The sequence below is a fragment of the Salmo trutta genome, chromosome 7 (assembly GCF_901001165.1).
Source record: "Salmo trutta chromosome 7, fSalTru1.1, whole genome shotgun sequence".
Lineage (NCBI taxonomy): Eukaryota > Metazoa > Chordata > Actinopteri > Salmoniformes > Salmonidae > Salmo > Salmo trutta.
The window spans coordinates 53,273,747-53,297,771 of record NC_042963.1 but is presented as its reverse complement, the minus strand read 5'-3'; the positions used below and the strand labels follow the sequence as shown (position 1 = coordinate 53,297,771).

At 45.3% G+C, this 24,025-nt stretch overlaps 1 protein-coding gene across 4 annotated transcripts in view; it reads left to right on the top strand.

Annotated features, from left to right (window-relative positions):
- The window catches only part of LOC115197681 (pleckstrin homology domain-containing family A member 5), a 228,541-nt gene that overhangs the window by 134,689 nt on the left and 69,827 nt on the right, over nt 1-24,025 (top strand). For 3 of the 4 annotated variants that reach the window (XR_003879044.1, XR_003879043.1, XM_029759429.1), the window contains exons 5-7: nt 10,945-11,065; nt 11,255-11,359; nt 17,922-17,994. Coding sequence is in view for 2 of the 4 variants with exons in the window: in XM_029759429.1 (XP_029615289.1) it covers nt 10,945-11,065; nt 11,255-11,359; nt 17,922-17,994 (299 nt within the window). In the remaining 2 variants the exon portion in view is untranslated. Of the gene's footprint in view, nt 1-1,644; nt 1,684-7,625; nt 8,443-10,944; nt 11,066-11,254; nt 11,360-17,921; nt 17,995-24,025 lie in introns of those variants that run through there. The other variant, XM_029759430.1, reaches the window with a different exon arrangement.

Genomic DNA, 24,025 nt, shown 5'->3' with positions numbered 1-24,025 from the left:
GCTACAACACTGAGCTACAACACTGAGCTACAACACTGAGCTACAGCACTGAGCTACAACACTGAGCTACAGCACTGAGCTACAAGACTGAGCTACAGCACTGAGCTACAACACTGAGCTACAGCACTGAGCTACAGCACTGAGCTACAGCACTGAGCTACAACACAGAGCTACAGCACTGAGCTACAGCACTGAGCTACAGCACTGAGCTACAACACTGAGCTACAACACTGAGCTACACTGAGCTACAACACTGAGCTACAACACTGAGCTACAGCACTGAGCTACAGCACTGAGCTACAGCACTGAGCTACAACACTGAGCACTGAGCTACAGCACCGAGCTACAACACTGAGCACTGAGCTACAGCACTGAGCTACAACACTGAGCTACAACACTGAGCACTGAGCTACAGCACTGAGCTATAGCACTGAGTTACAACACTAAGCACTGAGCTACAGCACTGAGCTACAGCACTGAGCTACAACACTGAGCTACAACACTGAGCTACAGCACTGAGCTATAGCACTGAGCTACAACACTGAGCACTGAGCTACAGCACTGAGCTACAACACTGAGCTACAGCACTGAGCTACAGCACTGAGCTATAGCACTGAGCTACAACACTGAGCACTGAGCTACAGCACTGAGCTACAACACTGAGCTACAGCACTGAGCTACAGCACTGAGCTACAACACTGAGCACTGAGCACTGAGCTACAGCACTGAGCTACAGCACTGAGCACTGAGCTACAGCACTGAGCTACAACACTGAGCTACAGCACTGAGCTACAGCACTGAGCTACAGCACTGAGCACTGAGCTACAACACTGAGCTACAACACTGAGCTACAGCACTGAGCTACAGCACTGAGCTATAGCACTGAGCACTGAGCTACAGCACTGAGCTACAGCACTGAGCTACAACACTGAGCTACAGCACCAGTGCAACACTGAGCTACAGCACTGAGCTACAGCACTGAGCTACAGCACTGAGCTAGAACACTGAGCGACAACACTGAGCTACAGCACTGAGCTACAGCACTGAGCTACAACACTGAGCTACAACACTGAGCTACAGCACTGAGCACTGAGCTACAACACTGAGCTAAAGCACTGAGCTACAGCACTGAGCTACAACACTGAGCTACAGCACTGAGCTACAGCACTGAGCTACAGCACTGAGCTACAGCACTGAGCTACAGCACTGAGCTACAACACTGAGCTATAGCTTGCCCCCTCCATAACGAGCTGCTCTATCCGTGCTGCCTGATTGGTGAAGTAATTTAATGTTGAGCTAAATGTAAAAGAAACATAATTTCAGAGGTTTAAAAAAACCAGAAAGGAACGATAGAAATTAGTACTTTTTTTTAGTTGGAACCATGTTCATAACTTTATTTTGCTGGTCGGAACAGTGGAACGGAACTAAAGAAAATAATGGTTCCGTTCAGAACTAAACTATTGGAAAACAAATTTGGTTCCAACCCCTGGTTTTTATGCACATTAAGGTATGAAATTGCAAGTCCAACTGTCGCACGCCCAACTGTTGCCGAGGACTGGCGTTGCCCATCCCTGCTCTAGGCAATCTCTTATAGGCTTAATGGTATCGTCATTGATTAAACATTTTTCCCCTTGTGTTTTGTAGCTTGAATTGTGGAAAAGTGGTTCGCCCAATGTTTAGAAGGTAATGTAACGTTAGGTTCAAATGGATGCTTATGTGTTACTCTAAAGTAACTGTTATGTAAAAGCACCTTTGTGTAAAGCACTGTTACACTCCTCTGTTTATGTTGTTCTGTGTTGTTTTACTAACTGTAAACCGTTTTGCCTGACGTCCTGCTAGCACTGTACAGTGTATGTTGTTGTTTGGAGTCTGGACCATATGATGTGTTCAAACAAATGATCAAACAAAACTACTAACAGACAAGATCCTATCTAGGCGTGGGAGGTGCCAGGGACCTCACCATTCTATATTATCACGATACGGAGTTCCCAATACCAATATGTATTGCAATCACAATTCTATATGTATTGCGATTCGATACTGTGATTTTTTTTAAAAAAAAATTTTTTTGGGGGGGGCGAATTGATTTTTCCCGAACATATTGCTCACAATCTGTTTGCTGTAGAGGGACAAGAGAAAGCCATAATGAAAAGGAGAAAACTTATTGTGGACATTTTGCTGATATCGTTCATTACAATAAATAACCTATAGGTGCCTACGAGAGAAAGGTGAAGTTTAAAATGAAATACTTTTGCTAATATGGGTGATTGTTGATGGGACAACTTCTAAAGAAGTAGTAGTAGGTTTTAAGGCTCATATAAAGAAAAAAGTAACAGTTGTTGTGTTGCAAATTAATGTTATAAATTTATCGTTATCGTGATAATTCAGTCAATTTATCGTGATATGGATTTTTGCCCCTATCGCCCCGCTCTAATGCCCAAACAAAAGTCCCCAATATTAAAAGCCAATGGGATATTGTTTAACATAGAGCACGGTCATTCCAGACGTTGGTACTCGATTACTTGGGAGAATATTCATTTATGAGAAGAAATAAATATAGGCCTATGTCTAAAATGTAATTATCTTTGAATAGTGAAATCATTTCAACTAATGCATAACCTAAATGGTGGACAAAGCCTTGCAATGCCTTGCCAGTCGCTCCTCTGTGTACTGTAGTTTAGTTAACTAGGCTAATCTCTTAGCAAATGGCTTCTTCTCCAGCCAATTCTACATTTCACCAGAAGAACAAGACGATCTTCCAGGTGGTCGGGCAGTTTTAATTGGTCCACATCGTTTTTTGAAGTCTCAGAATGTGACACATAATATTACACATCCTAATATTAGAGAAGTTAACTCAGGCGTTTTGTCATACATCTGTTGCTAACAATGTGTCCAACTGCATGACCATGGTAACACTTGAAGAATGTCTGGTGTTTTAATGCCCTTTCCATTCTGGACATACCACAGGCTGCACAGGTAAGACTTAACACAGGTTCTATCACCTGCCTATTGAGCAAGTGCATACTCTTTGATTGTTGAAAGTACTGTAGTAACCTATTTGTGTGTATGCACGCATATGTGTTTTGCTTGCCTGCCGTGGGAGGGTCTGTATTTAGGATCAGGTTCCCTTGTCCAAACATTCTTATTCATTGTGATGAAGCAAAACTGATCCTATATCCCATCAGCACTCTGAGACTGTTTGTGAATACGGGCCCTGGTTTCGTTGCCGTTTTGTTGTGAGATGATGAGCTTGAAGCAAAGTCAGAACAAAATTCTCCTGAACTAAAGCAGCTCTCATTCCCCCTTTTCAGTCTCCCCCTTTCCACAGTCTCCCCCTTTTCACAGTCTCCCCCTTTCCACAGTCTCCCCCTTTTCACAGTCTCCCCCTTTTCACATTCTCCCCCTTTCCACAGTCTCCCCCTTTCCACAGTCTCCCCCTTTTCACAGTCTCCCCCTTTCCACAGTCTCCCCCTTTTCACAGTCTCCCCCTTTCCACAGTCTCCCCCTTTCCACAGTCTCCCCCTTTCCACAGTCTCCCCCTTTCTACAGTCTCCCCCTTCCCCTTTTTAATGACACATGCTGTTGTGGTTGTTTTAAATTGCATTCTCAGCTAGTCAGTTCCGTTGCCTCCCCGATATGCTTCACTGGCGGTGTAATCCCTCAACACACACACACACACACACACACACACACACACACACACACACACACACACACACACACACACCTGTGCATTCAGAAAGGCACACACACACAACACTAAGGGGCCAAGCGTGGGGGCTATCTGCCCATCCCGGACTGTCAGTTTGTGCAGAGTTAATACAGAGGCTTTGTTGGTGCTGCCTGGAATATTTTTTTGGTGAGCACACACATACTCCTCCCTCTACATGAAGGCAGCGAGAAGTAATACTTGGTTCGCGGAATGAACACGATGGGAGACAGAGAGCTGGTTTCACGTTCTGGGCGCAGCAGGTGTTTATTGTAAAGGACCACAGGAGAAGGCAGGTAGATGGGTCCAGGAGCAGGCAGAAGGTCATACACAGGAGGAGGCAGGTAGCTGGGTCCAGGGGCAGGCAGCAGGTCATACACAGGAGGAGGCAGGTAGCTGGGTCCAGGGGCAGGCAGCAGGTCATACACAGGAGGAGGCAGGTAACTGGGTCCAGGGACAGGCAGAAGGTCATACACAGAGGGTCCAAAAAGGCAACAGTACAGGCAGGGACAAGGCTAGTAACGTCGTCCAGGAGACCAGGCAATAGGTTGATAACAGGAAATCCGAGAGGCTAAAGTACAGGCAGGGAGTAGGAAAAAGGCGTTGTTAGTGAGGCAGGCAAAAACTATCAAACACGGGAGGATTAAATTACGTGAAAAACAGAGCTCCAAATAGAAGTGTCATAAAACAAACAATACCTCACAGTGATGGGGTGCAAAGAACTGAACAAAATAGTGTGTGATAATGACATACAGGTGTGTGAACAGGTGATCAGAATTCAGGTGAATGGGATCTAAAGAGGGACGGCGTTCAGGGGATCTATGTGTTTCAGAGTGTGAGCTGGAAGCAGACATTACAGTCCAGCTGCACTGAGTACAGCCCAACAGCCCTGGCATTAAAACATATACAACCAACTGTCTGTAGCAGAGCTCTAACAGTACTGGAATAACAGTGTTCATGATAAGGAGTGAAAATGTGTCCCGCTGCTATGCTCCTTTATACTCCCTCTAGTCCAAAAAAATCTATATATAGTCTCTGAGACACACAATAGGTGTGACGAAGTAAAGCAGTGTGCCTTACAGGACAGTAGGATATGCTGCTCCTTCTAATATCTATTGTAGCATGTTACCAGACCTAGAGGAGTTGTCAGACCTAGAGGAGTTGTCAGACCTAGAGGAGTTGTCAGACCTAGAGGAGTTGTCAGACCTAGAGGAGTTGTCAGACCTAGAGGAGTTGCCAGATTGTCGTGACAGACGAGAGATGGATGAAATTAGTGGTCTCACAGGGTGTGTGGGCGTGGTCTCCCAGGGTGCGTGGGCGTGGTCTCCCAGGGTGTGTGGGCGTGGTCTCACAGGGTGTGTGTGTGGGCGTGGTCTCACAGGGTGTGTGGGCGTGGTTTCCCAGGGTGTGTGGGCGTGGTTTCCCAGGGTGCGTGGGCATGGTCTCCCAGGGTGCGTGGGCGTGGTCTCCCAGGGTGCGTGGGCGTGGTCTCCCAGGGTGCGTGGGCGTGGTCTCACAGGGTGTGTGTGGGCGTGGTCTCCCAGGGTGTGTGTGGGCGTGGTCTCCCAGGGTGTGTGTGGACGTGGTCTCCCAGGGTGTGTGTGGGCGTGGTCTCCCAGGGTGCGTGGGTGTGGTCTCCCAGGGTGTGTGTGTGTGGGCGTGGTCTCCCAGGGTGTGTGGGCGTGGTCTCCCAGGGTGTGTGGGCGTGGTCTCCCAGGGTGTGTGGGCGTGGTCTCCCAGGGTGCGTGGGCGTGGTCTCCCAGGGTTCGTGGGCGTGGTCTCCCAGGGTGCGTGGGCGTGGTCTCCCAGGGTGTGTGGGCGTGGTAAATACGTTGTTTTTTATCAATAGTTATTTGTTTAAGCAAATTTACATTGTCCTCCCCAGAGTAAAAAAACAACATAGGATCACGGTCTTGTGCTCACAGAGCCCAGTGTTAGCCACAGCTAGGCTAATCCTCTTATAGTACACTACACACGGTCCCTCCACATCATCAACAACCCAGCCCAGTGTTAGCCACAGCTAGGCTAATCCTCTTATACTACACTACACACGGTCCCTCCACATCATCAACAACCCAGCCCTGTTCCCCACCAGCCTGACGGTCCCTCCACATCATCAACAACCCAGCCCTGTTCCCTACCAGCCTGACGGTCCCTCCACATCATCAACAACCCAGCTCTGTTCCCTACCAGCCTGACACGGTCCCTCCACATCATCAACAACCCAGCCCTGTTCCCCACCAGCCTGACAGTCCCACCACATCAACAACAACCCAGCCCTGTTCCCTACCAGCCTGACGGTCCCTCCACATCATCAACAACCCAGCCCTGTTCCCTACCAGCCTGACGGTCCCTCCACATCATCAACAACCCAGCCCTGTTCCCTACCAGCCTGACGGTCCCTCCACATCATCAACAACCCAGCCCTGTTCCCTACCAGCCTGACGGTCCCTCCACATCATCAACAACCCAGCCCTGTTCCCCACCAGCCTGACTAACAGCCATCACTATAGAATTCATCAAGGGCCCCATTTGTGACCATTAATACATATTTTTAATACAGACTCCAGTTTTAATTGTCTCTCCATTTCCTTGGAAGTATTTTCAACTTGTGCGAACTGTTTTTCACTCTGCAGTGTGAGCTGAAATATGTCGTCACCACATATTTCTGTGTGTGTGGTTCCTCTGGTGTTCATTTCTGCCTGCAGCCAGCCATAGCGTCAGCCCTCATGTGACAGCAGCAGCAGGCAATTTGACGCGTTCGTTCACAGCATTTTAATTTCAGATCCAGTAGAGTGATTATCAGGGCCCGGGTTAATTAGCAACAAAGCCCCCATCCCTCCCACATACATACACACACCACACACACACACACACCACACACACACACCATACACACACACACGCACACTACACAGCGTCAGCTCAGGACCGGAAATGGGCTACTGGCTAAATAGAGCATCAAATACAGCAATGTTGATTCATCACTTTTAATAGACAGGGCCATTTCTCCACCCCCCCCCCCCCCCCCCCAGCACACACACACACACACACACACACACACACACACACACACACACACACACACACACACACACTCCGTCTCACACACACACACACACACACACACACACACACACACACACACACACACTCCGTCTCACACACACACACACACACACACACACACACACACACACACACACACACACACACACACACACACACACACACATACACACACACACAGACACACAGACACACACACCGACACACCATTGATTACTTTTCAGCCAGGATTTAGCCTAGGCTTAGTCCCAAAAGGCACCATGTTCCTTACATACTCAGAGAATATTTCTTATTGGGCCCTGTTCAAAGTTAGTGCACTATGTAGAGAATAGGGTTCGATAGGGCCCTGGTCAAAAGAAGTGCACTATATAGGGAATAGGGTTCTATAGGGCTCTGGTCTAAAGTAGTGCACTATGTAGGGAATAGGGTTCTATAGGGCTCTGGTCTAAAGAAGTGCACTATATAGGGCATAGGGTGCCATTTGAGACGAAGCCTTAGCTTGTCACCGGGGGGCGACTGAGTGGTGAAAAAAAGTGGAGTGAATAAGAGAGATGGAAGGGAGCGAGTAGAAAAACAGGAGAGAAAGATGGAAGATGAGAAGTGTGTCAGCTTGAGAGAGGTTTAGTTTCTGCTCTGCTGCTCAGCGTCTACAGGAATGTATCACCTTGTCCTCCATACAGGAGACTTGGAAGTATCTCACTGTTTTTAATGGCAACAATCACATATCTTTTGAGTTATAATGGGATCCATGCTCCTCCCTTTCCTCCTACAACAGCTATCTAGGACTATCTTAAGCTGTTGCAGCGAATGCATTTGACATCTCTTCCGTTTCTATCCAACCTCTCAGGTTTCCTTCTAAAGAAAGGTAACGGCAGACCGTCTTAAAAAAGTGCTCTTGTCTTTTATTCTGTCTTGTTTTCCTTCCCTCTTCCCTGTCATTCCATGTGTGGGTTAGTGTGCTGCATCAGACCTGCCTTCCCTGTCAGTGTCTTCTGTTCTGCACTAGAATGACCAGTGATCATGTCTCTGCTCCCTGTCAGTGTCCTCTGTTCTGCACCAGAATGACCAGTAATCATGTCTCTGTTCCCTGTCAGTGTCCTCTGTTCTGCACCAGAATGACCAGTAATCATGTCTCTGTTCCCTGTCAGTGTCCTCTGTTCTGCACCAGAATGACCAGTAATCATGTCTCTGTTCCCTGTCAGTGTCCTCTGTTCTGCACCAGAATGACCAGTAATCATGTCTCTGTTCCCTGTCAGTGTCCTCTGTTCTGCACCAGAATGACCAGTAATCATGTCTCTGTTCCCTGTCAGTGTCCTCTGTTCTGCACCAGAATGACCAGTAATCATGTCTCTGTTCCCTGTCAGTGTCCTCTGTTCTGCACCAGAATGACCAGTAATCATGTCTCTGTTCCCTGTCAGTGTCCTCTGTTCTGCACCAGAATGACCAGTAATCATGTCTCTGTTGCCTGCTGATGAGCTATATGTTATAGAGACCCCACTAGATCTATGTGTATCGTCTTGCTAAATCATACAGTCATGTTTGGCATGACAACGACAATGCAGTAGGAGCACAAATAGATCTGGAGCCAGCTTGGCATCTACAGTATGAACCTTCCGGTATTGTATGTTGGTGTAAACCTCTTGTTGTGTCCTACCTACCTACCTACCTACCTACCTACCTACCTACCTACCTACCTACCTACCTACCTACCTACCTACCTACCTACCTACCTACCTACCTACCTACCTGTTGTCCTACCTACCTACCTACCTACCTACCTACCTACCTACCTACCTACCTACCTACCTACCTACCTACCTACCTACCTACCTACCTACCTACCTGTTGTCCTACCTACCTACCTACCTACCTACCTACCTACCTACCTACCTACCTATCTACCTGTTGTCCTACCTACCTACCTACCTACCTATCTACCTGTTGTCCTACCTACCTACCTACCTGTTGTCCTACCTACCTACCTATCTACCTGTTGTCCTACCTACCTACCTACCTGTTGTCCTACCTACCTACCTACCTACCTGTTGTCCTACCTACCTACCCTTGTTCTGTTGAGTTAAAGCATGCAAACTACTACTCAGAATCTGAGGTTGGCATTGAAGGGTCATGAAGGGTCATTCAATAATTTGTTCTTAACTGACCTGCCTAGTTAAATAAAGGTCAAAAAGAAGGTTCATGGATAGATAAATGGAGGGATGTGTTGGTGGATGGATGGAGGGAACAAAAGGTGGATGTATTGGGTGGTAGTAATATGTGCAGATATGGATTGGACTGTTGGGGTTTTGTACTGTAGACGGCCAGAGTGCTGTTGGAACCAGGGGTTCTGACCTTGTTCACTGACCTGAAACCGAAACCCAATATATCCAAGAGATGACAGTTTTCCTCTGCTATATTTTAGCTCTAGTCTCTTCATAGTGTCATTCCCTGAACACCACAACATTGTACCATAGCTACAGAATGTAGTCTAGGACAGAACATCTCTATGTTCATTATCTATACTGTATATCCTATTGGTCATTATCTATACTGTATATCCTATTGGTCATTATCTATACTGTATATCCTATTGGTCATTATCTATACTGTATATCCTATTGGTCATCATCTGTTATGTATATCCTATTGGTCATTATATATACTGTATATCCTATTGGTCTATATCTATACTGTATATCCTATTGGTCTATATCTATACTGTATATCCTATTGTTCATTATCTATACTGTATATCCTATTGGTCATCATCTGTTATGTATATCCTATTGGTCATTATATATACTGTATATCCTATTGGTCATTATCTATACTGTATATCCTATTGGTCTATATCTATACTGTATATCCTATTGGTCATCATCTATACTCTATATCCTATTGGTCATTATCTATTCTGTATATCCTATTGGTCATCATCTATACTGAATATCCTATTGGTCATTATCTATACTGTATATCCTATTGATCATTATCTATACTGTATATCCTATTGGTCATCATCTATACTGTATATCCTATTGGTCATCATCTGTTCTGTATATCCTATTGGTCATTATCTATTCTGTATATCCTATTGGTCATTATCTATACTGTATATCCTATTGGTCTATATCTATACTGTATATCCTATTGGTCATCATCTATACTGTATATCCTATTGGTCATTATCTGTTCTGTATATCCTATTGGTCATTATCTATTCTGTATATCCTATTGGTCATTATCTATTCTGTATATCCTATTGGTCATTATCTGTTCTGTATATCCTATTGGTCATTATCTATTCTGTATATCCTATTGGTCATCATCTGTTCTGTATATCCTATTGTGTACATACCAGGTTGTTACTATGCATATTACCTCTTCTATTACGTGTAATTATTAATTTGACTCATTATTATGGATATTGATTATAGTACTCTTAATGTTGAGGGTGCTACCACACAAGCAATCTACTGCACCTTTTATACCTGCAGTAAACTGTGTACGTGACTAATACAATTTAGTTTGATTTTGACTTGATGCCTATGGGACCAAAACCTTGCACGGTGTCCTACGGGTATATATCGAAATGGGCATCGATCCCTTTTTCTTTAAACTTTACTTTGAAAAACTTTGCAGCCTTTCAGCAAGACCCACTTTGTTTTTATTAGTCAAATTGACTGCACTTATCAGTGTAGAATGACTACAGTATATCTAGACCGCCCAGGCCGGCAGGCAGTCTGTCTACAGTAGAATCTCAGCTATAATGAGATCTCATCATGGCCCCTATGAATCACAAGACAATCACCCTGTCCATGTCACTGAACACTACATCTGTCTGTCTGTCTGTCTCTGTCTGTCTGTCTGTCTGTCTGTCTGTCTGTCTGTCTGTCTGTCTGTCTGTCTGTCTCTTAACAACTGTAAATGGGTTGCTGAAGTCAGGCTGACAAATTGAGCTCCAGCAGTTTTATTCAGCAGGGATGTAGGCCAGGAATGAGTGGCTCTGAGAGGCTTCCAGAAAGTTCTCAGGAAAGACAGCAGCTGGTTTTGCTTAGATTGAAGTATGTTATGTAGAACAAACATGCCTCTCTAACATGTAGAGTAAGGAATCATTTGAGCCCATTTGTTTGCTCATTTTCGACCACTTTTTATTTCCTGGTGTCTAGGTCTGCCCCCAAAGCGCCAGCGAATGAGAAGGAGCGTCCTCTCAGCACCATGAGTAGTGAGGCCTCCAACTACACAGACAGCTCGGACTACGCTACACACCAAAGTAGCCCCGCAGCCCGAGTGAGTCACACACACACACACACACACACACACACACACACACACACACACACACACACACACACACACACACACACACACACACACACACACACACACACACACACACAAAGGGACACACTTTAATGATGTAAAGTAGTTTAACAGCAGTATGAGTGTATTGTCATATGCCCTCTTTCTCACTTTCAGCCATCAAGGTCCTCCAAAAAAATCCACAACTTTGGGAAGAGATCCAACTCGATACGGAGAAACCCCAATGCCCTGGTCGTTAAGAGTAACTGGCTTTACAAACAGGTGAGTGTATGTGGAGGGCTTTATGTAACGGTAGAGTCGCTACAGTCGATCACTTTATGAGTAAGGGAGACAGAGATATGAAAAAGCTCCCGAACAGCTTCTATCCCCAAGCCATAAGGCTGCTGAACAGTTCATCAAATGGCCAGCTGGACTATTAGCATTGACCCCCATTTGTTATGGTGCTGCTATTCTCTGTTTATTCTCTGTTTATTATCTATGCATAGTCACTTTACCCCTATCTATATATACAGCGCCTTCGGAAAGTATTCTGACCCCTTGATTTTTGTTACATTACAGCTTTATCCCAAAAATACCCCATTAATGTTTGCAATTATGTTTTTTTTAAAATAATGTACATATGTATTCAGAACCTTTGCTATGAGACTTATAATTGAGCTTAGGAGCATCCTGTTTCCATTGGTCATCCTTGAGATGTTTCTACAACTTGATTGGAGTCCAGCTGTGCTCAATTTAATTGATTGGAGATTATTTGAAAAGGCACACACCTGTCTATATAAGGTCCCACAGTTGGCAGTGCATGTCAGAGCAAAAACCAAGCCATGAGGTTGAAGGAATTGTCCTTTGAGCTTCGAGACAGGATTGTGTCGCGGCACAGATCTGGGGAAGGGTACCAAAAAATGTCTGCCTCATCGAAGGTCTCCAAGAACACATTGGCCTCCATCATTCTTAAATGGAACTAGTTTGGAATCACTAAGACTCTTCCTAGAGCTGGCCGCCCAGCCATACTGAGCAATCGGGGGAGAAGGGCCTTGGTCAGGGAGGTGACTCTGACAGCTCTAGAGTTCCCCTGTGGAGACGGGAGAACCTTCCAGAAGGACAACCATCTCTGTAGTACTCCACCAATCAGGCCTTTATGGTAGAGTGTCCACACAGAAGCCACTCCTCAGTAAAAGGCACATGACAGCCTGCTTGTTGTTTGCCAAAAGGCACCTAAAGAACTCTCAGACCATGAGAAACAAGATTCTCTTGTCTGATGACACCAAGATTGAACTCTTTGGCCTGATTGCCAAGCGTCACTTCTGGAGGAAACCTGGCACCATCCCTACGGTGAAGCATGGTGGTGGCAGCATTCCCATTGCTTGGAAGGCAGCCACAGTTTTTCCTTTATTGAAAGGGGGAGATCAAGCTGATCCTAACTGTTATAGGCCTATTTCTATTTTGTCCTGTTTATCAAAAGTGTTGGGAAAACTTGTCAATAATCAACTGACTGGCTTTCTTGATGTCTATAGTATTATCTCTGGTATGCAATCTGGTTTCCGCTCAGGTTATGGATGTGTCACTGCAACCTTAAAGGTCCTCAATGACGTCATCATTGCCCTTGATTCTAAGCGAAATTGTGCTGCTATTTTTATTGCCTTGGCCAAAGCTTTTGATACAGTAGACCATTCTGTTCTTTTGTGTCAGCTAAGGAGTATTTGTGTCTCTGAGGGGTCTTTGGCCTGGTTTGCTAACTACCTCTCTCAAAGTGTGCAGTGTATAAAGTCAGAAAATCTGCTTTCTCAGCCACTGCCTGTCACCAAGGGAGTACCCCAATGCTCAATCCTAGGCCCCACGCTCTTCTCAATTTACATCAACAACATAGCTCAGGCAGTAGGAAGCTCTCTCATCCATTTATATGCAGATGATACAGTCTTATACTCAGCTGGCCCCTCCTCGGATTTTGTGTTAAATGCTCTACAACAAAGCTTTCTTAGTGCCCAACAAGCTTTCTCTACCCTTAACCTTGTTCTGAACACCTCCAAAACAAAGGTCATGTGGTTTGGTAAGAAGAATGACCCTCCTCCCCATAGGTGTGATTACTACCTCTGAGGGTTTAGAGCTTGAGGTAGTCACCTCATACAAGTACTTGGGAGTATGGCTAGACGGTACACTGTCCTTCTCTCAGCACATATCAAAGCTGCAGGCTAAAGTTAAATCTAGACTTGGTTTCTTCTATCGTAATCACTCCTCTTTCACCCCAGCTGCCAAACTAACCCTGATTCAGATGACCATCCTATCCATGCTAGATTACGGAGACATAATTTATAGATCGGCAGGTAAGGGTGCTCTCGAGTGGCTAGATGTTCTTTACCATTCGGCCATCAGATTTGCCACCAATGCTCCTTATAGGACACATCACTGCACTCTCTACTCCTCTGTAAACAAGTCATCTCTGTATACACGTTGCAAGACCCACTGGTTGTTGCTTATTTATAAAACTCTCTTATGCCTCACTCCCCCCTACCTGAGATATCTACTGCAGCCCTCTACCTCCACACACAACACCCATTCTGCCAGTCACATTCTGTTAAAGGTCCCCAAAGCACACACATCCATGGGTCGCTCCTCTTTTCAGTTCGCTGCAGCTAGCGATTGGAACGAGCTGCAACAAACACTCAAACTAGACAGGTTTATCTCAATCTCTTCATTCAAAGACTCAATCATGGACACTCTTACTGACACTTACTTGTGGCTGCTTTGCGTGATGTATTGTTGTCTCTACCTTCTTGCCCTTTGTGCTGTTGTCTGTGCCCAATAATGTTTGTACCATGTTTTCTGCTGCTACCATGTTGTGTTGCTACCATGCTGTGTTTTCATGTGTTGCTGCCTTGCTATGTTGTTGTCTTAGGTCTCTCTTCATGTAGTGTTGTGTTGTCTCTCTTGTTGTGATGTGTGTTTTGTCCTATATTTATATTGTATTTAAATATATATATATTCCCAGGCCCCTGTCCCCGCAGGAGCCCTTTTGCCTTTTGGTAGGCCGTCATTGTAAATCCGAATTTTTCCTTAACTGACTTGCCTAGTTAAATAAAGGTTAAATAAAACAGAAAAAAATAAATATCATGCTGTGGGGATGTTTTTCAGCGGCAGGGACTGAGAGACTAGACAGGATCTAGGCAAAGATAAACGGAGCAAAGTACAGAGAGATCCTTGATGAAAACTCTCTCTAGTGTGCTCAGAACCTCAGACTGGGGGCGAAGGTTCACCTTCCAACAGGACAGCGACCCTAAGCACACAGCCAAGAGAATGCAGGAGTGGCTTGAACCCAAAATCAAATCAAAATCCAACCTGATCGAACATCTGTAGAGAGACCTGAAAATAGCTGTGTAGCAACGCTCCCCATCCAACCTGACAGAGCTGGAGAGGATCTGCAGAGAAGAATGGGAGAAACTCCTTAAATCTGCCAAGCTTGTAGCGTTATACCCAAGAAGGCTCGAGGCTGTAATTGCTGCCAAAGGTGCTTCAACAAAGTACTGAGTAAATGTGATATTTCCGTTTTTTTTTTTTTTTATATAAATTAGCAAAAATGTCTGAAATCCAGTTTTTGCTTCTTCATTGGTATTGTGTGCAAATTGTAGAGAGGGGAAAAAAACAATGTAATACATTTTAAAATAAGGCTGTCACCTAACAAAACGGAGAAAAAGTCAAGGGGCCTGAATACTTCTCGAAGGCACTGTGTACATATTACCTCAATTACCTCGACTAACCCACACATTGACTCAGTACCAAAAGTAGTGCACTATATAGGGAATAGTGTGTCATTTGGGATGCCCAGCCCGTGCTGTATTACTAGCAGTGTGTGATCTGTCCGACCAACATGACGTTTTGAGAATAGAATGGTACCTCGTCCATGAACATATTCAAAGCACCGGCAAGACATTCTGGGAAGGAATGGAATCGCAGGGGAGCTTGGATGGTGGTGGATTGTATTACTGGAACAAATACATCTCAATACTGTCATGTTCAAATACATATACCACCAGGACTGTATACGTTCAAATGTACTGGGGGCGTATGTGTGATATTGTAGTGTAATGTCACCAGAACCAACCAATCACACCCCAGAGGCAAGTGTAGAGATAGAGAAACTTTTTTTTTTTATGGCTGAGGATTTTCCTCTTAAACTAACTGGCTTTAAGAACTGGCATGAGTGTGGTTAAAATCACTCTGTGTCCGTGCTGGTTACAGAATGTAGTCCTAGATTCTAGTTCTGGAATCCTACATTAAGGAATTTAGAGTTTAAAGAAGGAGAATATCACAGTTTTCCAATAGAGAGAACAGAACCGAGGCAGTCCTTGTCCTCTCCTTCACTCCTAGGTTTTATTAAGAGAAGTCTACACAATCAAATAACATTTAGCTCAGACAACCATACATAGACATGCCACCAGGGGTCTCTTCACAGTCCCCAAGTCCAAAACAAATGCACAGCAGTGCACAGTATTATACAGAGCCATGATCACGTGGATATCCCTTCCAATCTCCAATTACTCAAGCGAAGAGGAAAATTACCAAAAATAAATAAATTAAACGTGTCATGAGACTGAGGGACTGTGAGGGGACATGCACACAGACACACTAACATTGATACACAGACACTGATACACAGACACACTAACACTGATACACAGACACTGATACACAGACACTGATACACAGACACTGATACACAGACACTGATACACACAGACACACTGACACTGATACACAGACACTGATACACAGACACTGATACACAGACACACTAACACTGATACACAGACACTGATACACAGACACTGATACACAGACACTGATACACAGACACACTAACACTGATACACAGACACTGATACACAGACACTGATACACAGACACTGATACACAGACACTGATACACAGACACACTAACACTGATACACAGACACTGATACACAGACACACTAACACTGATACACAGACAAACTAACACTGATACACACAGACACACAGACACTAATACACAGACACTGATACACAGACACTGATACACAGACACTGATACACAGACACACAGACACTGATACACAGACACTGATACACACATTATTTGTTGTTATTTTTGTATTGTTTGTATGTAGTTGTATTTTAAATGTGTGTCTATCAGTGTTTAGATGCTTGTCATGTTGTGTGTTTTGTGGACCACAGGAAGAGTAGCTGCTGCTTCGGCAAAAGCTAATGGGGATCCTAGTAAACCAATAAACCTCTCCCTCACACCGTTCCCCTCCCTCTCCCTCTTCCTCACCCCGGTCCCCTCCCTCTCCCTCTTCCTCTCCCTCACCCCCTTCCTCTCCCTCACCCCGTTCCTCTCCCTCACCCCGTTCCTCTCCCTCACCCCGTTCCTCTCCCTCACCTCCCTCTTCCTCTCCCTCACCCCGTTCCTCTCCCGCAACCCGTTCCTCTCCCTCACCCCCTTCCTCTCCCTCACCCCGTTCCTCTCCCTCACCCCGTTCCTCTCCCTCACCTCCCTCTTCCTCTCCCTCACCCCGTTCCTCTCCCGCAACCCGTTCCTCTCCCTCACCCCCTTCCTCTCCCTCACCCCGTTCCTCTCCCTCACCCCGTTCCTCTCCCTCACCCCCTTCCTCTCCCTCACCCCCTTCCTCTCCCTCACCCCGTTCCCCTCCCTCACCCCGTTCCTCTCCCTCACCCCGTTCCTCTCCCTCACCCCCTTCCTCTCCCTCACCCCGTTCCCCTCCCGCACCTCCCTCTCCCTCTCCCTCACCCGTTCCCCTCCCTCTTCTTTTCCCTCACCTCCCTCTTCTTCTCCCTCACCCCGTTTCCCCTCCCTCACCTTCCTCTCCCTCACCACATTCCCCTCCCTCACCTCCCTCTTCCTCTCCCTCACCCTGTTCCCCTCCTTCACCTCCCTCTTCCTCTTCCCATCCCCTCTCCCTCACCCCATTCACTTACTCTCCCCTCCCTCACCCCACTCACTTCCTCTCCCTTCCTTCCCTCCCTCACTCCCCCCTCCCCTCCCGCCCTCACCCCTTCTCCCCTCCTTCACCCCCTCTTCCCCCCCATTCTCTCTCCTTCCACACCCACTCAGTTACAATTTATTTTTCGTAACTGTGTTTGTGTATTACAGGAGGTTGGTGGCATCTTAATTGGGTAGGACAGGCTCATAATGGCTGGAGCAGAATATGTGGAATGGTATCAAATACATCAGACACATGGTTTCCATGGTTTCCATTTGTTTGATGCCATTCCGTTTGCTCCGTTCCAGCCATTATAATGAGCTGTCGTCCCCACAGCAGCCTCCACTGGTGTGTATGTGTGTCTGTGAACAATACAGAACAATACAATACAATGCTCCCTGTCTTACGGGAACGGTGTTTTCCTTGTAATCACATCTGGAGTGTACAACAGTCTTTTATTTGTCTTCTTCATCTTGTACCATGAACTAAATCATACGTCCCTCTGAACAGCAGATGACTGTCTGGTGATCCTGGCTTCTAGCCTTCAGAACGAGAAAAACATCTGAAAATCTCAACATTGAAGACCTTTGTCTTTTTATATTCGTTGCTAACCAGCATCAATAAAATCAATAAATACAGAAGGTGGGGTAGTTTGTCAAATCTCTCCTTAGGGATCCACAGCCATTCCATATATTAAACTATTTAATCAAGCTTTTGACTACTTGTTAAAAGAAAAGCTAGTTCAGGGTTACAACAAAATTGTGAAATATTTTGGGGGTCCTAAATATTTTGGGGGTTTATGTCCTCATGAAGACATAGTTTGTGACTGTCTGTTTCTGTTGTTGTTTCAGGACAGCACGGGGATGAAGCTATGGAAGAAGAGGTGGTTTGTGCTGTCTGATATGTGTCTGTACTACTACAGAGGTGAGTGATGTCCGTGTACCCGAACACCAAACATATGTTTTTGCGTGATATTCCAAATGCCTGTATTGCAAGTATATCAAATGTATTTTATAATTATTTTTATTTTATGAGTGTTTTTATGTCCTCTTGTTGTCATTTTGGTCTCATTTCCTTCGCTCCTTCTGTGCACCTTCCCGTTTACACCAGAGATGTGTATATGATGACAAGATGCTCATGTCTCCACCCTATCAATGGGAGTTGTTGTCCCAAAGGCGGGAAGGCAAGTGACAAGCTTAGGTCCAAAATAAATCAATAGAAACACATGGGGCTTATTTTGGACAGATGTTGGTGAGTGAAACATCTCGCTTTGTCTCTTCCTCTCTGTTTCCACAGACACACCAAGCCACACCCCTGCCACTCATGCCAACAAAGTTGAAAGATCAATTGTCCCTTTCTGACAGGCGATTTAGACTCACTATTTGCATTTGAGGTTTGGCCCAATAGAATGGGTCATGTGGACACCACGGAGACATTATAATACTGTAATAGAGGAGAAGTTAGCCTTAATAATGATACCCTTTTTATGTCTCAACTCCTCAAATTGCTTGCAATAACAGACACGACTAAAACATGATTATCAATGAACATTTATTCAGGAAAATGAATGCTCAGTTTGTTATGTGCAGCATTGTGGCACCACGTACCACTAGCAGCATTTTAGCCACAGACTGTTATCCTCGCTGTATGTGTTTTATAATTGTCCAATAAGCATAAAACACAGTTATTATATAAGATATGTGCAACAAGGTAGGCCACTTGATTTCAACATCTGAACAAAGTGGACAGGCTAGCATGCTGTTCAAACAGTTGGAGACGGACAGAAGGGTGGGTTCATAACAATTCAACTGTTCTACCTTGTTAGCTAACAGACAGATCCTTGTTAGCTAGCAGATAGATCCTTGTTAGCTAGCAGATAGATCCTTGTTAGCTAGCAGATAGATCCTTGTTAGCTAGCAGATAGATCCTTGTTAGCTAACAGACAGATCCTTGTTAGCTAGCAGATAGATCCTTGTTAGCTAGCAGATAGATCCTTGTTAGCTAGCAGATAGATCCTTGTTAGCTAGCAGATAGATCCTTGTTAGCTAGCAGATAGATCCTTGTTAGCTAGCAGATAGATCCTTGTTTGCTAGCAGATAGATCCTTGTTAGCTAGCAGATAGATCCTTGTTAGCTAGCAGATAGATCCTTGTTAGCTAGCAGATAGATCCTTGTTAGCTAACAGATAGATCCTTGTTAGCTATCAGATAGATCCTTGTTAGCTAGCAGATAGGTCCTTGTTAGCTAGCAGATAGATCCTTGTTAGCTAGCAGATAGAGCCTTGTTAGCTAGCAGATATATCCTTGTTAGCTAGCAGATAGATCCTTGTTAGCTAGCAGATAGATCCTTGTTGGCTAGCAGATAGATCCTTGTTAGCTAACAGATAGATCCTTGTCAGCTAGCAGATAGAGCCTTGTTAGCTAGCAGATAGATCCTTGTTAGCTAGCAGATAGAGCCTTGTTAGCTAGCAGATAGATCCTTGTTAGCTAACAGATAGATCCTTGTTAGCTAGCAGATAGATCCTTGTTAGCTAGCAGATAGATCCTTGTTAGCTAGCAGATAGATGCTTGTTAGCTAGCAGATAGATCCTTGTTAGCTAGCAGATAGATCCTTGTTAGATAACAGATAGATCCTTGTTAGCTAGCAGATAGATCCTTGTTAGCTAGCAGATAGATCCTTGTTAGCTAGCAGATAGATCCTTGTTAGCTAGCAGATAGATCCTTGTTAGCTAGCAGATAGATCCTTGTTAGCTAGCAGATAGATCCTTGTTAGCTAAACTTGAAATATAAAGATTAGCTGGCTAATCATTAGCACGTGGGCTTGTGCTTGAGAGATTGTTTAAGACCTGTGTTAATTGTCTATAATGCCTGCTGCAAGATGTTGGTCATTAGTGAAAGTGCATTATGCATGGTTCTGGTTAAATTTGTAACAAAAAGGGAAATTTCATAAACAGACTTGAAAGCCAGATCAGTGATTATTGCTAAAAAGCAGGTTCAACTATTTTGATAAAATAATACAATGATTAGTGGGTCTGATGGTTGTGGAAGGTTTATATTTAGCCTGGGTATAACTTCACACGTCCTGAATTCATTATAATATATGCAGTGTATTTTACCTTTAATTGTACAACAAAGCTCATATATATATAAAAAAAATAAAAATAAAAAAAATAAACGAGCAGTACGTATATCGTAAATTGCCCATAAGTCTGAAAAAACAGAGACATGATTTTTTAGGCCATAATCGCCCAGTCTGTACAGCCTTGATTCCCTGAAGGATGGAATAACAACACTGAGCTATGGTGTGTTTTTCCCATGTTGTATTGTGTCAACAGACCGAAAGGGAATTTGTGGTACAGAAGAGGCATTTTGTTCATGGTGTCTTGAATCTATTAACAGCCATGTCTACGGCCACCTGTGGTGTGACCTTTCACATTTCTTCCTGGTGTTGTGATGCTGCCGTTTAGCCATGTCTCTGTGTTTATAGCATAGCTTTCTAACACATGCATGCACACACAGACACACACACACTCGACAATGGCAAAAGTCAGTCAAACGCTTCGATGGGGGCACAGAGTTCATGACCTCTATGCCGGTCCTCCACTCTGCGGACGTGTAAACAACGCTCCCCGCTCCCCCATGTCTGTCTGGCCACAGCATTTTTCACTGCTCGCCACCCAGGGTTTTGTCTGTCAGGGACTGAAAGGGAAAGCGGAGGAAGGGCAGACAGACATCAGGAATAACACAGATGTGTCATCGTAGTGCTCAGCATAATGATGTATGTCCACACAAAAGAGAGCAGCTATGTGTCTGGACGGGCTTCAGGTCACAGTTACAGCTTGACTCTAGTGCCAACGGCAGACCGATGCTTGATTCACACTACAGTGCAGTCCCCATTCGTATGGTACTGGCTCTGATATCTTCTTTCTACATTGTCCTTTGTAGCACAGCTCCAGTAACTATGATGGATGCGTAACCAGGCCAGCCCAGTACAGCTTGGTTTGGCTCGGCTTAGTTGTGTGAAAAGGACCTTCTGTACTGTAGCTACTTACACCGGATCATTAATTTACAGCCAGTGTGGCCTTTTTGGGAGGAGAGAGACTCTCAAACTCTCTGAACAGCTGTGTCAATATTTCATGGATCTGACCATTTGTAGAGCGTGAGAGAGATTCAGTCAATAGCAGATCAAACGGAGAGCCAGTAGCACACGTTGTACTGCTGTTCCCTGTTGGCCGGACACTATGAGAGAAGGAGGAAGCCCCATTTTAATCATTGTGTTGATGAACAGAAAACCCCCCCAATGTGGACTGGGACACTGACAGAGAAGCAGGGAAAGAGATGATCTTTCCTGCACGCTTCCTTGCCCTGGAATCGTGAAAGGACCTCGATGAAGGGCCCTCGATGAAGGGCAGGTGACAGCCGATTGACCCTGTCTGCCGACCGGTCAATGCGTTGCAGTCTGCACTTGCAGCGGGCACACGCAGACCGGAACCAGACAGTGATGGAGGAGGTGAAGATGGACTCAACGAATGATGCGTAAAACCGGATCAGGATTGACTGGGAGAGTTAGAGGTTTTTCAGCTGCTGCAAATAGTACATCAGCTGGTGTGCCTTCTTGTTGACCGCTGTGATGTTGTCCTCCCACTAGAGGCTGTGATGTTGTCCTCCCACTAGAGGCTGTGATGTTGTCTTCCCATTAGAGGCTGTGATGTTGTCCTCCCACTAGAGGCTGTGATGTTGTCCTCCCACTAGAGGCTGTGATGCTGTCCTCCCATTAGAGGCTGTGATGTTGTCCTCCCATTAGAGCCTGTGATGTTGTCCTCCCACTAGAGGCTGTGATGCTGTCCTCCCACTAGAGGCTGTGATGTTGTCCTCCCATTAGAGCCTGTGATGTTGTCCTCCCACTAGAGGCTGTGATGTTGTCCTCCCATTAGAGGCTGTGATGTTGTCCTCCCACTAGAGGCTGTGATGTTGTCCTCCCGCTAGAGGCTGTGATGTTGTCCCCCCGCTAGAGGCTGTGATGTTGTCCCCCCGCTAGAGGCTGTGATACTGTCCTCCCACTAGAGGCTGTGATGTTGTCCTTCCATTAGAGGCTGTGATGCTGTCCTCCCACTAGGGGCTGTGATGCTGTCCTCCCACTAGAGGCTGTAATGCTGTCCTCCCGCTATAGGCTGCGATGCTGTCCTCCCATTAGAGACTGACCTCCCACTAGAGTATGCGATGTTGTCCTCCCATTAGAGGCTGTCCTCCCATTAGAGGCAGGAAGTTGAATGATTCAGCCGTGCTAACCCCCAGGAAGTTGATTGATTCAGCCGTGCTAACCCCCAGGAAGTTGAATGATTCAGCCGTGCTAACCCCCAGGAAGTTCAATGATCCAGCCGCGCTAACCCCCAGGAAGTTGAATGATCCAGCCGCGCTAACCCCCAGGAAGTTGATTGATTCAATAGTGTTCCACTACCCAAAGGACATCCAGCCAACTTGACACAACTGTGGGAAGCACTGGAGTCAACATGGGCCAGCATCCCTGTGGAACGCTTTCAACACCTTGAAGAGTCCATGCCCCTCATGCAACTCAATATTAGGAAGGTGTTCCTAGTGTTTGGTGAACTCAGTGTATGTGATTGTATACAATGTAAGCAAAGTTAGAAATTATTATGTTTTTGCCAAATATATCTGTTTGGACTTCTTGGGTTAAATTATTTGTAATTATGTTCTGGCCAACGGACCATCTGCTCAAGAGAAAATTGACCCGCGGCTGAATCTAGTATAATGATCCCTGGTGTAGAGTGACTAGAGGTGAGAGCATGAATCTAGTTGATGATCCCTGGTGTAGAGTGACTAGAGGTGAGAGCATGAATCTAGTATAATGATCCCTGGTGTAGAGTGACTAGAGGTGAGAGCATGAATCTAGTATAATGATCCCTGGTGTAGAGTGACTAGAGGTGAGAGCATGAATCTAGTTGATGATCCCTGGTGTAGAGTGACTAGAGGTGAGAGCATGAATCTAGTATAATGATCCCTGGTGTATAGTGACTAGAGGTGAGAGCATGAATCTAGTTGATGATCCCTGGTGTAGAGTGACTAGAGGTGAGAGCATGAATCTAGTATAATGATCCCTGGTGTAGAGTGACTAGAGGTGAGAGCATGAATCTAGTATAATGATCCCTGGTGTAGAGTGACTAGAGGTGAGAGCATGAATCTAGTTGATGATCCCTGGTGTAGAGTGACTAGAGGTGAGAGCATGAATCTCGTTGATGATCCCTGGTGTAGAGTGACTAGAGGTGAGAGCATGAATCTAGTTGATGATACCTGGTGTAGAGTGACTAGAGGTGAGAGCATGAATCTAGTTGATGATCCCTGGTGTAGAGTGACTAGAGGTGAGAGCATGAATCTAGTATAATGATCCCTGGTGTAGAGTGACTAGAGGTGAGAGCATGAATCTAGTATAATGATCCCTGGTGTAGAGTGACTAGAGGTGAGAGCATGAATCTAGTATAATGATCCCTGGTGTAGAGTGACTAGAGGTGAGAGCATGAATCTAGTATAATGATCCCTGGTGTAGAGTGACTAGAGGTGAGAGCATGAATCTAGTATAATGATCCCTGGTGTAGAGTGACTAGAGGTGAGAGCATGAATCTAGTTGATGATCCCTGGTGTAGAGTGACTAGAGGTGAGAGCATGAATCTCGTTGATGATCCCTGGTGTAGAGTGACTAGAAGTGAGAGCATGAATCTAGTATAATGATCCCTGGTGTAGAGTGACTAGAGGTGAGAGCATGAATCTAGTTGATGATCCCCGGTGTAGAGTGACTAGAGGTGAGAGCATGAATCTAGTATAATGATCCCTGGTGTAACATAAAGAGTTATAAAGATGTTTTTCCCAGCTTCACGTGCTGCGTCCTGTTTGTCTGGAAGTCAGTGATCCATCTTGACAGATGCAGCTGGACACGTTCAACTG